General features: G+C 44.1%; 1 protein-coding gene across 6 annotated transcripts in view; it reads right to left on the bottom strand.

Moving 5' to 3' along the window:
* The window catches only part of FHOD3 (formin homology 2 domain containing 3), a 1,524,242-nt gene that overhangs the window by 409,881 nt on the left and 1,098,250 nt on the right, over positions 1 to 16,111 (bottom strand). For all 6 annotated transcript variants that reach the window (XM_069620636.1, XM_069620637.1, XM_069620638.1 and 3 more), the window contains exon 8: positions 8,239 to 8,333. In XM_069620636.1, coding sequence (XP_069476737.1) covers positions 8,239 to 8,333 — 95 coding nt within the window. The remainder of the gene's footprint in view (positions 1 to 8,238; positions 8,334 to 16,111) is intronic.

The following is a 16,111-nucleotide window of genomic DNA, read 5'->3' as shown; positions in this document are numbered from 1 at the left end:
CCCATCCACGTTAGCTCACCTCTACCTGCCCCCACCAACCCAACATTACTCATGCCTGCCTGACCTCACCCACCCTACCTCATTGCTGCCTATATTTATTAGAGGGTTTCCTTTAGTGTTTTTTGATAGTCAGGGAAATCCTCTTCAGGGTAGGGACAGTGAGGTGTTTATCAAACCTTTTTGAGTTAATAAAAGGGCATCTTATGAAAAACCTTTACGAGGTTGTCCGCCTCACATTTCTGACCACTTGTATCTTGGAAAGGAACTGAGATCTGGGGAAGGAAGTCATTCTCTCAGTTGAAGCTCCCACCTGCAATTGGAGCTATAGTCCATTGTCCAGAAGAAAGGACCCATTTTTATGGACCAAGAAGATCCACTAACTCTTTAGTATTAGTTACAAATGTAAGGGACAGAAGTAGGCCTTTGACACACAACGCTGAGCACTTTTCATTTACTTGGACACTGGACATTCGGCCTGAATCTGTAGTTCCTTAATTGAGGCAGGGAAACCCCTCTTAGAGTGAGGGAGGGATAGGTTTCCTTTGTATTTTGATTAAATAAAGGTTTATGCTAACAATCATGCCATCCATGTGTCAGTCCCTTCCTTCTGCACCCTTACACACCATTAACCCACTCTAGCGCTACACTGGGCACCCCATTCACCCTACCACACAATTTCTATCACCACCAATCCACTCTCACTCATGCCTGCGGGCCATCACCATGCTTACTGTAAAAGAAAAACATGTCTGCAAGTTAGTGTTGGCTGACTCTCAACATCAGTAAAAGGCATATTATGTTAGGATACTGGGATTTATACAGTGGACCGCTGCTATTTCCATGGTCTCTGGTGGATCTAAAAGAGAGGGGTTATGTTAGTGGGAAGAGAGGACAAATGCGGGATGGCTTTGCTGCTGTATTGATGCGCTCAGTTCCAGTGCACATGGGCACGGTGTGAGGGTATGTTACTAGATGGTCTGTGTTCAGGGTATAAAGTCACATGTGTCCAGGAGTGAACCTTGTGTACCCTTGTGTTCCCTTGGTGCTGGGTTGCATTGGCTGCATCATTGTAGAGGTGTACAGTTCTGTTGTTTGATGTCTGTAGGGTTGGAATTTAAATTGCTGTGTGCAAGCAGTATAGTTTGTGTCTAGTGTGTCTACATGTGAAGAAGAGTGTTAATGTTGGCGAAAATAATTCATACCGTGGGCAACCAACTGACCTATGATGTTAAGGAGCAAATACAGTGTTATGTTATGTTATGTTAGCGGTATAGCTACCGTCACCAACGGAATTGGTCCCCAGGCGCTCTGGCGGATCTGTAAACAGGAAGGGTGGGTAGGGTTAGTCAGGAAGAGGGGAGAAGGAGAGTGGGAGAGGTGGTGTGCTGTTGGCAGCTTCAGCTCGGTATACACTGAGTGCTGGGCTTTGGTGCTAGTATCGGATCGGGCGAAGGCCTCGAGTGCTGTGGGTGAAGTTTATGTGTTGTTGATGCGGTGTGGTAAAGTGCGTGCGGATTGCTGGGAGAGAGTTGGTTTTGTGTGGGTTTAAGTATGCAGAATATTGACGGTTGGGTTAGCGGGGTCTGTATCCTGATTCAGGTACTTATGGTTCCGTTACAGTTGTATACACGTGGGTTGGGATGTTGCTGGTTCCTCGTGGGCCGACTTGCTTTGGTGATGTTGCGCTGATCCAACTGTATCCTATTTATTATACTTTGGATTGGTAGGTGCGTCTGAACCTAATCTTCAGGTGTGGGACTGGGTGGGTAATAACTATTCTCAGTTTATCTAGTGTGACCCTGGTCGGTTAAGGCTTTGAATGGTTCAGGGTCGGAGTTGTGTTGATGTGTTGTCCTGGTGGATCCATCAGTGGGATAACAATCAAACTAGGTCAAACAATTCAACTAGAGAAAACAACTCATACAGTGCTCAGAAGCAAAATACAATGGGACAACAAATAAATTTGAGCAAACACTTCGTACAGTGCTAAGCAGCAAAATACAGCAGTGCGCTGTTGAAGTAGGGCAAACAATTCATACAGTAGGGCAATAGGCAATCAAACTAAAATACAGCGTGGACAGCAATTGAAGTAGGGCAGACAATTCATATGCTGAAGATCAAATACATTGTTTTATGGAAGCTCGCCGTGAAATGATCCCAACTTTGTCAAAGGCAGAAAGAAGGGTTCGTCATGAAGAAAATACCATGCAAGGAATTTAAAATGCTGTCCACCTTTGGCACTAGGGAAGGCTACTGGCAAAGATGGGAATGCAATTGAGTTTTATAAATGGTTCTGGAAACATATTTGCAGAGTGTACCTAAAGCTTGTTAAACATGTCGGCTTCTCCAATAGTTTCATAACCCCTTAAAAGGGTAAGGATCCAGAGCTTTGAGCATTATACAGGCCCATTGTGCTCATAAATGCAGACTGTAAAATCTATGCAAACGTGCATGCTACCCGATTGGCAGAGGTGGTTTTAGAGTTGGGGCCTAACATCCAAAATATGTCCCTACCTGACAGGAGTACCCCCTCACATGCTAACACAGCGAGGGTGGTTACAGACCGGACAGTTATATCAGTATCACAACTAGCCCTGATTATGCTCAATGCAAAGAAAACATTTCAACAGGCAATTGGGAGTGCTCGTGGGAGGCTATGATAAAGATGACAATACCTGGAGGTTTCATTAATATTGCATTTGCACTTCACTGAAATCTGGTAGCAAGGATCGTATTGGGAAAACGTACATCTAAGCAGTTCCCAACACAAAGAGAAACTCGGCAGGGGTGCCCACAGTCACCTTTGCTCTATACCCTATGTGGCAAAGCCCACTTCCTGACACTAGGGGTAACCTTAGGGGCCGAGTATCTCTGCAGGAAAGTGGGTGATGGGTGCGGAGGAATGGAGGAAGTATATGGTTAAAGTACTTCCATTCACCACAGTGAACAGACGTCATTTTACTATGTCTATTACTAACGTTATTTGTTTGCAAATAAGAACTTGTAGACGTATTTCGAATGAATGGGTGCCTAGGGCCCAAGTATTCACTGTATTCTTGCCTATAGATGTAAAATGCAATACACAAATGCAAACCCCAAAACTATTAGCTTTGCTAGTGGTTGTTGTTTTAATTGCTTGTGAAAAGAAAGGGGCAGATCGCATGTGCTCAACTGGGTGCATCGGTTAAGTACACAATGAGATGACATCTTCCCAAAAACAAGCAGAGGTCATAATCTAGTGAATGCATGGATCCATAGTTTGAGTTTGCAGGCCTTCGAGATTTATTGCAGAAATGGCTTCTGAGAGGTGCATGTGCTCCAATCAGGTTAAGCGTGGCACCACAATATGCTAAATGTAGAAAACAGACTGATACTTATTTAGTGTGTACCTGCACTGTGCCTTTCCCAAAGCACAGTGAGCGAGATGTTATATTGTCTGCTTCTTTTTTCGCCCTATGATAAAGACCCTTCTACATTGGGTTGGGTTGTGGGAGTCTTATGGGGATCTGTGCAAATGCACGCTGCACTTACACTCGTGGGTGCAAGGCTCTGAGTCATCCTCAATGACTAGGTGAGGGTGCAGAAGACCATAGCCAGACAGGATGGGGCATTGGGTGCTGTCTAGATCCGTTACAGGAAGCCCCCCCAGGGCCTATAGGACTTTGCAGCCCCTGTGACAAATGTTATCTGCTTGAAGCTGATGGAACATCTCAGAATTGCCATAATGTGAAGACTGCTTTCTCTTTATGTCATAAGCAGAGATTCCATCAATCGCAGAGGGGCCAAGCACAAAGGAAGACATTCCCCTAAGGCAATGTTTATCCATAAATTCAGAGACAGAGACAGTGCCGTTGCCATGCCGGGGACTACTGATGTAGGCGGCGATGGCTCTCGTCAATTAGTTCAGCCGAACAGACAGGATTTGAGGTCTTTTCGAAAGGCCCAGTAAGGTTTTTCGGCCCTTACGGGTTGAGGGAGGGCGTTCCAATGTTTTGATTCATGGTAAAGTCTTGGCAATATATTGCTACCAGTGCCACATCAGTATTTTTGCTGTATGTTGAGAAAAAGATAGGGTTGCTATAATGTCACTTCTGGTGCCATATGATCTCTCACGCTCCTGTATCCCAGCCTGCATACCTCAGGAAAATAAATGTAGATTGACTTAGAGGATGGGAGGAGGTAGGTGAGGGGTAAAGTGTCACCTATGACATGGGGCCAGCATGCAATTCACCAGTCCAAATCGCAGCATAGCAAACTCAGCCTTTCATCCTTCTGAGGTTGATACATTGATTACAATTACTTGGGTACTAATACCAGTTAATATTACCGCTAATATTACAGTGCTAAGAAGTGGTAGAAATCCAACAGTAAGCCCTATACAAAACCTAATACTATTATATTCTGCTCATGTTGGCCCAAGGAGGACAGCAAATGGTGAGAATCAACAGAACAACGTAGCATAGTGCTAGTGGTAACTTTGCTTTGGGGATATGTAGATCAGGTCTGAGGTCAGAAAACATTTAAGGGCTGATTCATGGAATTTGTCTGCCAAAAAACGGGGATTTGTGCGCCATTCTGCCGGCAAATCCCCATTTGTTAAACAGGGATTTGCGGGAAGAATGGCGCACAAATCCCCATTTTTTGCCGCAAATAATTCCATGAATCAGCCCCTTAATATAAGTTTCTGCTGTCTTGTTCTTGGATGGGGTCTGGCTTAGTCCAGCCTGGAAGTAAGACATTCTTTTTACCTGTGCCAAGCCTTTGGACGATGTGACCTTCTCAATTTCCATTAAAGTGTGTTCTTTTTAATCAGCTTATTTAATGTCTCACAAAATTGTATAAATACCTCACCGACACGTTGGTGGTCACCCAATTTTTAAAGTACCCGGTGGTGCCAACGAGTGGTTCCAAGTGGCGATCCGGAGTTGCAGCCTCGCAGTCAGGCTCCGACAGAGAGCAGTCTCTAGAGCTGGCTGTACTCATATTTTCCATTAGGGCTGAGATTTAAAGCTTTGAAATGCTGACACTGTACTTGACCTTCTAAGTGATTTTCTGAGTTTTCACAATTTCCTAAAAAAGAGCTTTTGGAGCCATGTCACCAATTCATTAGTTCATGGAAATGTCACTATTCAGTCCAATAAAACAAATATGAGATCATATTTAAAAATATTCGAATGCACATGAAAAATATGGGGCTACCTTTTAGTAAATCTTGAGTAGACCATGAATATGTCTGATGAATGAGCAGATGTGCTCTCTAAATTCTGATGGCACTCTAGGAGGCTAACGGGATTGCGGTGGCATTAGTCCAGTGGATGGACTGAAATATCTTTGCAACATTTGTTAAAACAGAAATATGCACAGGATTACAAAGCAGATCTCATTATTCTCCAATTACACATGATTTAATTTACTCGACCGAAACATTGGTTGTTTTGATAACGACATTCTGCACACCAACCGCAACAACCCCTTACCACTATGTCAAGAGATTTCACTGGGAAAAGGAGATGACAGCACTGGCGGTAACAAGGACAGATGCAGGTGTGTAACTTCAGTGAGTCAAAGCCGGAGACTAAATGACCTTTTTTGAAATTAAGTATCTGGCAGTGCCTATCGGCTGGACAATTTTATGCATTGACTTGGGTTAATCACAACATGCTGCAATGCACAGGCCATGCAAAATGGCTTACATCAATGGCAGGGATTTCTGGCCAGAAGTCTGCAGTTTCTAAACTGAGTCTCCAGGATGTTGTGTACCATTACTGAGAGAACATCCTCTGGGATGAACTAAGCAAGCTGCCACACCCCGAGGTATCTAGAATTCTGTGGCACTAGGTGCCAGGAGTCCAACTTAAAATCCTGAGCAAAGCAATGGTGTTAGGAAGGGGTGTGGGCATCCAATCCTCGCAAATTCCACCCATTTCATACAAAACGTTCCACCCATCACCCAAAGTGGGGCGGGTATGCCAAGGTACGAGTCCCGAGCTTTCTGTGTCTAGAACATCACGCTACACCTCACTGATAATACACTGAGGCCAAAGAATGGCTGAGCTTGGTTGTGCTAAAGGGATTTGACTAGCAGTTAGGGCGAGACCAAGCCCTATTAGAACATGTTTTTCTCCTTTTATAATGGCATGCTAAGGTGAAAAAACAACAGAGGGTTGCCCAGAGCCACGCCAGTGGTTATGAATCATCTAAACCATTTGATCCACCGCCCTTGAATTCTCCAACTTAAACAGGATCTGGTTGCATGCCCACTGAGAGAGAGGTGGAGATGGCAGAGCAATGTGGCACAAAACAGAACTGGGTGGCAATGTAGGCATCGAGCAAGGAGAATGCAGGTACAGTGACAGTGATGTCCACGCCTAACTTAGCGGGCAACCATATATTATGACCGTTAATATTAGATGCTAGCAGAAAGATTAGGCAGAGTGGGGACCAAGGGAAGATTAATGGGCTGGTAACAGGACAGGGACATGGTGAGTTAGGTATCAGTCTCATACGAGGTATATGCGATATTGTGATTCGGAGGTTTTATGGTACAGAGGTCAGAAGGATTGTATGAAGGAAACCGGGGGTAGGTCGAACTGGAGATGCTGGGGTTTGAGAACTTTGATGTAGGATATATAGGAGAGGAGATGAATCCTATCGACTGCCTTTTTTCTAGTGGGTTAGCATACTGTAGCAAGCTCTGCTCCAAGTAGGGATCAAGGGGTTTCCCTTGCACCCAGGGCTGTGTTAATGGACAACCAGGAATTGACTTCTTGACTCAGTCTCTCAATTGTCAGCTCTTTAAATCCCTAGACCATATGAACTCCAAATGTGTGATGCTGATTCTTTGGGCTTCACTTGATAGGAACTGTACTCTGACCGTAATGCATCAAAACATTATGAATATAGAGGGCAGATCACAGGGTAGAATGATGGGCGATTTCTAAGCAGGTGCCATTCAAAATGGCTTTATTTTATTGATTTTTAAGGTGTATATTAGTTCAAATGCACATAAAAACATCCAAAAACACTAAAACGTGTACACAGTTATTTCTCAGACAGTATATACATTTGGATAGAATAAAATAAAATAGAGTAAAATAACGAGAATAAAATATACCACTGGCGGCTCTAAGATCACACAAGAAACCGCCCACCAGGCCCTAGCCCAGTTTATTCTCAATGATCTTCCAAACATTGTATAGCGCAATCATCAGAGCAGTATTGACTGAATGGATACAATAAATCCAAAAGCATTCTTCACTCAAATTGCACAATGAAGAAACAAAGCGAGTCAAACATTTCTCATAGGTCTTCACCAAGAGGCTATAACCAGTCATTAGGTGACGAGCCACTTCCTGTTCGCCCAACCCTTTATGACAATTGCGCTTCTTTCTAGACAGACCCAGTTGCCAAAACCATGGCAGCTTTCAGATTATTCACACTGTTAAAAGTTAGGCCCTCATCATGACCCAGGTGGAATTTATTAACTGAGTTCCGCATGCTGTAATTAATGGCACTGCATATGGAAATCAGAGGGTTCCACCACATGAGGTATGCCTGAAAATTATAACTTCTGCTGCTTGGAGTTGAGTGCGGATTGGTTGGCTGTTTGTTTACATATTTGTTGGTTGTACACATTAGACATGGATTGGATACAGAAGCAGGCCATACCACTAGCCCAGCATTTACAATAATGCACCATAGGCTCAGAAGTCACTCTTGTGTGCACAATATAGCAAAGACGTGAGAAGGCAGGCATCCGAGAAGCCCACATTGTCATCCCCTATACGAAGGCACCGCAGTTTGTCTCTCATCTTCAGGAGAGGTGCTAAATCATCTGTTCAGTTGAAGTGCAAAATATTTGTTTGACGCTGGTGGATTTAAAATGTTTACCTACACCTTTTGAGTAGTGTTGAATATTTGCGGAAAATCCTATGCTCCTTCAAAATTCCTGATAACGTGCTGTTTACCACATGAGGTAAATACTTTATGTGGTAAATGTTGTCATCAGGAAGGTGGTAAAAACATGGAATTTGAAATACCACTTGTTTATGCCATTAAATAATAAGGGCATTGGGAAATAAAGTATATACAGTTTGAGAAGCAGCTGGCTTAGTTTGTATAACGGATATCTAATAGATCCAAAATGAGACAGGCTGACATGGTAGTGCGCATGTGCAAGTAACTTTGATGTTGCACGCTTTCCATAAAGCGCCTGTGTCAGATCGCAGAAACCTTTACCTTGTTCACCAGTGTCATCGCATAGACAAGCAGCTCGGTGTCAACCCCATCCTTCTCTTCCAGAATCTCCATCACATTGGACCATGGTTTGGCTCCTGAAAGTAAACATAGTAACAATTGGAAAAGCTTTAGCAAAGGGCAAATAGACTTCTTAAATGGAAATGATACCACACAGACAAGCAACTCAAGTGGTATTAGTTCCCAATATATTGGGAATTATAACATATATGAAGAAACCCTAATCATTGCTGAATATTCCTTGAACGTGATATAATGACATATGTTGTCACTGTGAGCATATACGATAGTGTGGCAATTAAGCTGAGTATAGAGATACATAGGAAACATGAAAAATTGAATTGCAAGCAAAACGATTGTCATGGGCTCCCCAGACTGGACATTGTGGGAAAGATCTGTTAAAAAATGAAAAAAATATTAAGAAAGTTAAAAGAACAGTGTTTCGGGTTACTCCCCATTCCTTTTACCATAGAGAAAAAGTCAAAATTTCTGAGCAGCGCACAGCAGAAACCGATGGACAGCATTGGACCAGCTACTAAATAATTGGGCACAAATCGATTACTTGATTTCTGGGAAGGGTCTGGGGTTATTGCGTTCTGAAGATTTAAAAATATTTGCCAGAGGAGGGGCGGCCCAGTTCTCTCAAAACTATAGCTATATCTCCCATGGAGCATTGCAGCAGAGTGACGTTTCAGAAATGAAAACCCGGCTTTTTCTTTTTTGCCCATTGCAAGGTGTAACCGTGTTTATTACGCTAATAACCGCGGCTAGCCAACAATGAAAAGTGAAACATATGCCATTGGGAGGGGGGAAAGGGATGAAATGGCATTAGGTTAAAGGTGTCGAGGGGAAAAAGGACACCATGTGGAATTGGAGAGTTGGGGGGTGTCTAGAGACCAAGTTCAGAGCTCGAACATTTTCTCATAACAGAGGCTATTCGCGGGATAACTGTGGTTATAAAAGAAAGCGCGATCGGGAATGAAAGTGCATCACACAAAACAGCGAGCGCTGGGGGAATGGGAAAGGGCTAGGGAGGGAAAGAGGACCTGAAGGGGGTCGGGAAGGGGCATGCTAAGAGGAGAGGGCACTTGGTGAGGGCCTATGAGAGCAGGGAAACTTTTGGCTTTTGTGCGCTTTTCATAGATAACCCTGGTTATCTGTGAGGGCCTACAGACAACCGCGGTTATTTGAAGTACTTCACTAATATAACCGTGGGTACGGGAACAAAGTTTTTAAAAAAGAGTTAAACAAATGTGATTAATATAAAAAGAAGTTGGGGAACATGTACAGTGGCCATGGCCGAAGGCCACTGCTAGTGGCCCAGTTAAAAAATATACAACGAGCACGCACAAAGTCTGTGCTCACTGGCCAGGGCCAAAGGCCCTGGCTAGTGGGCCCAAAGGATTTATATAGTGATCACTGGCGAATGCTGTGGTCAACTAGTGGGTCCAAAAGTATCATTTTGGGGGAACAGATACAGTGGACATAGCCAAATTGTTTCAAGATATACAGTGAGCCCGGCCAAAGCCGAGGGTTCTGGCTAACGGGCTTGAACGACATCAGCCTGGGGCGTTCAAGTCATTTGCACCCCAGAGTTTATCCGGGGTGCAAATGGCTTTTTTTCCCCTTTGGAGATTGCCCGCCGTAAGCGACGCCAATCTCTGAAGGAACAAACAAAGACACCATGATGGTTGCCACCATAGCGATAACATTTCTATGGAGGCCGGAGTGGGAGGTGCTCCGGACCAGAACATAAAGCTGCAGTCCTGCAGATAAGTGAGGAGGGAGGTATGTGGTGGGGAAGAGGTTTGGGCTTGGTTTGGGTGTTGGGGGAGTGGGGAGGCAACAAGAAGAGGTTTCCTGTTGCCTCGCCACATTTAAAAAAAATTGTACCACCCGGGGAAGGGCCTTGGGTGGCTGGAACAGCGAGCAGAGAATGTATATTGTCACCCACTGTTTCAGCCACCTGATTGGCTAACAGCCCTTTCCCTGAGTGTGAATTAATTATCACTGAGTTTAGCAATAATAATGACAGACAACTGCAATAAAACAAAAAGGAAAAACTGGTTATCCGCATCATCATCACATCCTTATACAGAAAGACCTAGAAGGTACATTTTCTGAGGTTGGTTTGATTGGGTTTAGCCTTGGACAGCATCCATTGGTCACCATCAATGTCAAATTACTGGAAGACTGGAAAAAGGAGATTACAATGGATATTTAACTTCTCTAATTTGATGAGAGTATTTTCAATGATGGGGACAAGGTTGGTGAATGGTTTGAAGAAGTCAATGGCATCCTTCTTTTCTCTGATTTTGATTTTTCCTGCATGAACATTTTGCCCATCTCCTACAAAGGTAGACAACCTCTGCATTCATTTGGCCAGTGTTATCCCTAGCCGGTCATATCTTTGCTCGTAGCATTCCGATGGTTGAGTTTTCATCACAGCCTAAATTGAATTGGCTGTGTTTGTTAGCAGAGGGGTGGGGCAGGGAAGCCTGTCATCTTAGGTTACCTTGTTCTCGAGATGTAGATCCTTGAAGATGCCTGTGATGGGGGTTTTGCTTTTTGTGAATGAGGGGGTCAAGACCAACGGAGGGTGTGCATGACTCAGGACACGCATTTGGTGTTCTGCAGAATTTGCAGGTAATGCCAACTACAGAGCTGGGAAACCATTTAAACGGGCTCTTGTGAGGCTAATAGCAGTACACTGTTTAGCCCCTTAAAAGGAACTAAAGCTACAAAGCATTATGCAAGATACTCCTGAAGGTACATGACCGTAGTATCCTTGACAACACAGTCCCAGTCAAAGCTGGCTCTCAGTCGTGACTTCTCCGTCACTATTATGATCCTACGCTTCTGCCTGGGAATAGCGCGATTGTAGCTGGCACAGGAACACATGCAGCAGGAGAAAACCAAACACCATTGAAAGCCTTCTGCTTGTTGAGGCAGAACTGGCCCATACAAATGTGACCACCACATTGCTCTGCTGTAGCAGTATCAAGGGGGCCCTTCACAGCATGGCTGGCCTTGACCATGCATTCTTTGGAAGGTGCTGCGCTGGATAGGCGGTAGTCAAGCCAGCATGTAGCACTGCCATTTTGCGGTTTGGTATACTAACTTTGATTGATCCGTTTATCCAAGCAAGCCCTTTCTGCTGCAGTATTTAATATTGGTGGTTTTCCAGCAATCCAGCAGAGACATGTTCCAGATCTGATGCATTTGGTATGTGCTTCGAAGACATTTATATTGCAATCGTTATGGTCTAATAGTATTTTCTTCTGTAGGTTTTCTTTATTTACCTCCTGCTTTTGTTTTGCTTTTTTGTTTTTCTTTCATTTATTTAATTGCATTTTCTTTTTTTAGGAAATCATGAGCATGACGTTTTAATAATCGTAGGTAACACACATTGCAAACCTGTTTTATGAACGGTGAAAATATTTTAAAAAATACAATCATTACGCAGTAACAAGACACAGGGCCTCATTACAACTCAGGCGGTAAGGGGTTTACGGCGCCGTAAACAGCGCCGACCCTTACCGCCTGAGTACGAGGTCCCTTAGCGCCATGGAGCTTTTAACACCTGCTTTTAGCAGGTGTTAAAATCCATGGCGCTAAGGGACCTTGATGTTAATTACGCCACCGTTATTTACGGTGGCGTAATTAACGCCTTCCCCACTCCCATTATGCCCTATGGGGCAAAAATGGGAATGGGGAAGGGTAAATGGGGATTGGGGACTTACCGCCCCGCCAAGGTTGGAATGGGGCGGTAAGTCCGCCAACCACCATGGCGTAAACGTAGTTTACGCCATGGTGGTAAAGTCACAGCCCAGGCGGTAACTTACCGCCTGGGTCGTAATGAGGCCCACAGAGTCGTGTTTATCCACCTTTTCAAGATGTTCTTGCATTGCTGTTGCTGTAAAGACACACTTCGAAAAATCTGAGTGCGGGACACTTCTTCAAAAACATGTGAAATTAATTCACCCAGTCCAAGAAAGATATATATATGATTATAAGGAATGTTATCCTTGCAGCAAAAATGTCTTTCTGTGGTTACGTAGAAAAAACATATGAAACGACAGAGACAGCATGTATTTTCAGGCTGACCTAGAATAACATCATTTACGAAGACAGGAATTACCAATAACTTGACAAATTATGCAGGCTAGCGTTCCTTGAGGCTCAGGAAAGAGCCATTATGCAAAGCAACCCCTGGAAGTTCTGCCAGGGTCCAGTGTGTTTGTGCAGCTTTTATTCTGACGTCGAGTGCTTTTTTCTGAAGTAGCACCACGGGTTGTTTTCTGCAATGCCAACTCGATAACTGCATTTTCAAGTTCTTGACGAGAGCCCACACCTTCTGAACAGCCAATCGTTTATGGTCAATGTTGGCTATTCTTGGCCACGGGGCTGCTGGGAGATTGATTTCCCAGAAAAGAAACCATTCTGAAGCTACATCCAGGAAAGGCACCAAACTACGTTTCCTGGGTTGGGTTAGCGTGATCACAATGACCGCAAGAGCGCATGGGTATCTCTGAGCTATGGGCTACATATTTCATTAACACACATCATTTCAGTTTATCTGTTGTTCTTTGGAATTCTCAGCAATCCGTCACTCCAAACCCATTGGTGGCAAACTCTACATTATTGTCCTTCTGTGAAGTCCTCAATGAAGACATTTGTGCAGATTTTCCCATTAGGTACTATTGCGCCCTCTGGCCCCCGTGGGCTTCCCTTTTGCACTCTGTAAACTGTTCATGCTGATCATTAATATAGTGGACCATTCTCAGCGGCTATACCTACACATGTAACATCGTCCCAAACTAGCCCTCCCTGTGCATCCAATCATATGCAGCAGGGCTACCAGCTCGTTTTTTTATTTATTTATTACATTTGAAAAGAGCTTAAACTCTGAGGCACCAAGGCGATGTTGCAGACCAGTTACATGTTACAAAAAGCTTCAACAGAAGAGAGACAATATATCCTTGACACATCCAACGCGGTAAACAGTACAGATTGGAACGGTAGTCAGTGGTTGAGTTCAAGTGGGAGCATTATGCAAATAGCCAGGTTTTCAGGGCCTTGCGGATGGCCCAGTAGGAGTCTTCTGCTCTTAGTTCCATAGGGTCGCAGCCACAGATGGGAAGCTCACCCTTCCTTCTTTGGCTCTTTTCACTTTAGGGAGGACCAGCCGATTAGCATGGAGGGATCTTACCGGTCTGCTGGATTGTGGGGCAGTGTTGCTTAGACATTTGTGGGTAACTGACAAAGTTTTTTGGAAAATTATCCTTTCCCTGATGGAGAGCCAATGCACCTTTTTTCTGGTGGCTGAGATATGGTCTCTTTTAGGAATATTTAGAGCAGCGCAGAAAGAGTTATTTTGAATAATCTGTAGTTTATTGATGTTCCGTTTGGAGGTCCCAGCAAAGAGGACATTGCAATAATCCAGTCTCGCCCCTGTGATTGCTCTTCCGATGGTAAGGCAGCTCTCAGGCAACAGGAATTGTCTCGCTGAATTGATAAGTTTGGCGGTGTGGGCTGCTGAAGAGGCCAAAAATGACACACACTTCTAGTGAAACAATTCAAACAATGCACTCATGTTTCCTATGTGAGTGTGATGCTCTTCTAGACAATAAACTCAATTCTGGCCAAGCAATGCTCAGTAAGGCTCTATACTGCACACCTATTCCTTGTTATGGTACTTACAAAATCAAATGTACACACTGATTAATGCCAGATTCATCACACGTTAATGCTGTAATAATAGGTGTGGTCATTACTCAACTTAATGATACACATCTTATCGACTTTAGTAAGGTGGAGGGCTAAAGTGGACCGGCGGGGATTCAAACCTGTGACTGGCTATCAACCATAGATTTCCTGAGGCTGAATCTCACCAAGAGAGTAAGAGTGCCTGTGACATGCTACATATGTGTTGATTTAAGCTTACATGTGATGCCAATGTAGCACCGTCACTGCCAATTATCCTGCATGCAAGGGCAAGCCTCCTGCATGGGAGTCTCACTATGATACCCCTCGAGGGAACTTGTCACATAGACAACATAGTGGAAACACCAGACCATCCCCCCCTTCAGTGATGTGGTGGTGGAATGCATCCAATTGATGCATGCATGCTCTATGTGGAGGCAGAGGACTAACAGTGCTATGTGCCCATTCAATGAAATCAGTCAAAGGCACCTTGTGTCAATGGTTTCCTCATTCTGGTGGCCCCAAAGGCACTGAAAATACATTTTCTTTCCAGCTCCTCATATCATCAACCTTCCTGTGAAGAACGGCCTGCAGGGTTTCAGCAATGTTCCGAAATCAAGGTTAGGCAGCTGTGGGTCCCTTCTCTGCCCTGTGGTGGTGCCTGCTGTGTGAGAGGGGCTTGAGAGATTTCCAAGACACTGGAGGGGGGGGGGGATTTCCAGGAGAAACAACCAGGATTCTGCCTTTATTGCCTGACAAATACATGACAAATGCTGTTATTTATACAGAGGGCATTGTTCTGTCAGGCAAAAGTACCATCCTGCTCCAGTGGGCGCTATACCGGAGGAAGTTAGAGTGCGGTTTGCGGCAGGTCTCAGTCTGCCAACTAACGGCTGATAAAGGTGAAATGAGCACCTGTTGTCTTCGTATTCCGGGACACTCTTTCCCTAAACCAATCATGTTCATGCTTACCAGAAGCCTAAGCACTTCACTTAGAATAATGAGTGGAGTCCCCAGTCAACCCCCTCCACTAACATGCAATTTCTGGCCATTGTTGTAATGTATCTATTTGAGATAGAGAGAGAGCGCGAGAAAGAGAGAGATATGCAGAGAGAAGTGTGTTGTTAGTATTGTTTTGTCTTGTGTGCGCCCTGAGAGCTATGGATGAGTGGCACGTTAGAAAAGTGTAAATGAATAAATAAATACACACTACCTTATAGCGGTTAGGCTTGAGGCGGGTTTGAGCATCCATCTGCTCTCATTGCCACGCAAAGAACATTGAGGGTACAGGTCAGCAAAATATATTCCGGCTTGGCAGGGGGCTGATAGTAAGGCATTCGTATTAACAAATAGCAGATGTGGGCTTTGAACTGATATTAAATAATGAACTATGAACCACTAATGTGCTCCCTTTGCACAGGGACACACTCACACAGAAGGACCCCAATTCACTTGTTGGCGATCAGTCTGTAAGAAGGATGTAATCCAACCCGCAGCTTCATCAGAGGCCTCAGTGACCCCAAGGCCTTGCAACAGACGCATGGAACATGCTGATAAAAAAAAGAAATACCTCTAGCGCTGCTGCCTATAGCAATGGTCTGCAAGCTTTAGGTCACTAGATGGTTTGGGCTCCAACTCCCATCAGCCCTAGCCAGCAAATCAATAGTGATTATGCGAATTCTGTCTAAAACATCTGACGAGCCGCAGGCTGCAGACCCCTGACTTTTACTAATACATGTAATATCCTAAAGTCAATACAGGAATACAAATTTGCCTAATTTTTTATCACAACTTTGTTAAGGTTCAGTTAGAGTTGGAGAGATCCAGACGAATTAAGTTAAATCTGTGCTAAACTATCCGCTATGGAAGTTAACCACATGTTGAGCTAAGGAACAACCTAATATTTTGCAGCAAAGGGAGTTAAAAAAGACTAGTTTATGAATAGGGTCAACAGTACCATGCCATATTTTAATTTGGCTTTGGGTCTTCACTGAGCAGTGATATTGCCTAGTTTTTCAGTCTACTTGGTGGCACGGAAATAATGCAATAGTTTTGCTGTGGTCCAACCACAGTGCTTGCTGAAGTGGAACACTTTAGTGTGTCATCATCTGCCAATAACGACATCTGTGGTGTGTCCTTGTTCAATACA

Source organism: Ambystoma mexicanum, chromosome 5q, assembly GCF_040938575.1.
Source record: "Ambystoma mexicanum isolate Mex_15411 chromosome 5q, UKY_AmexF1_1, whole genome shotgun sequence".
In the NCBI taxonomy this organism is placed as follows: Eukaryota; Metazoa; Chordata; class Amphibia; order Caudata; family Ambystomatidae; genus Ambystoma; species Ambystoma mexicanum.
Note: the sequence above shows the minus strand (reverse complement) of the source record. Positions and strands in the feature narration are given on the sequence as shown.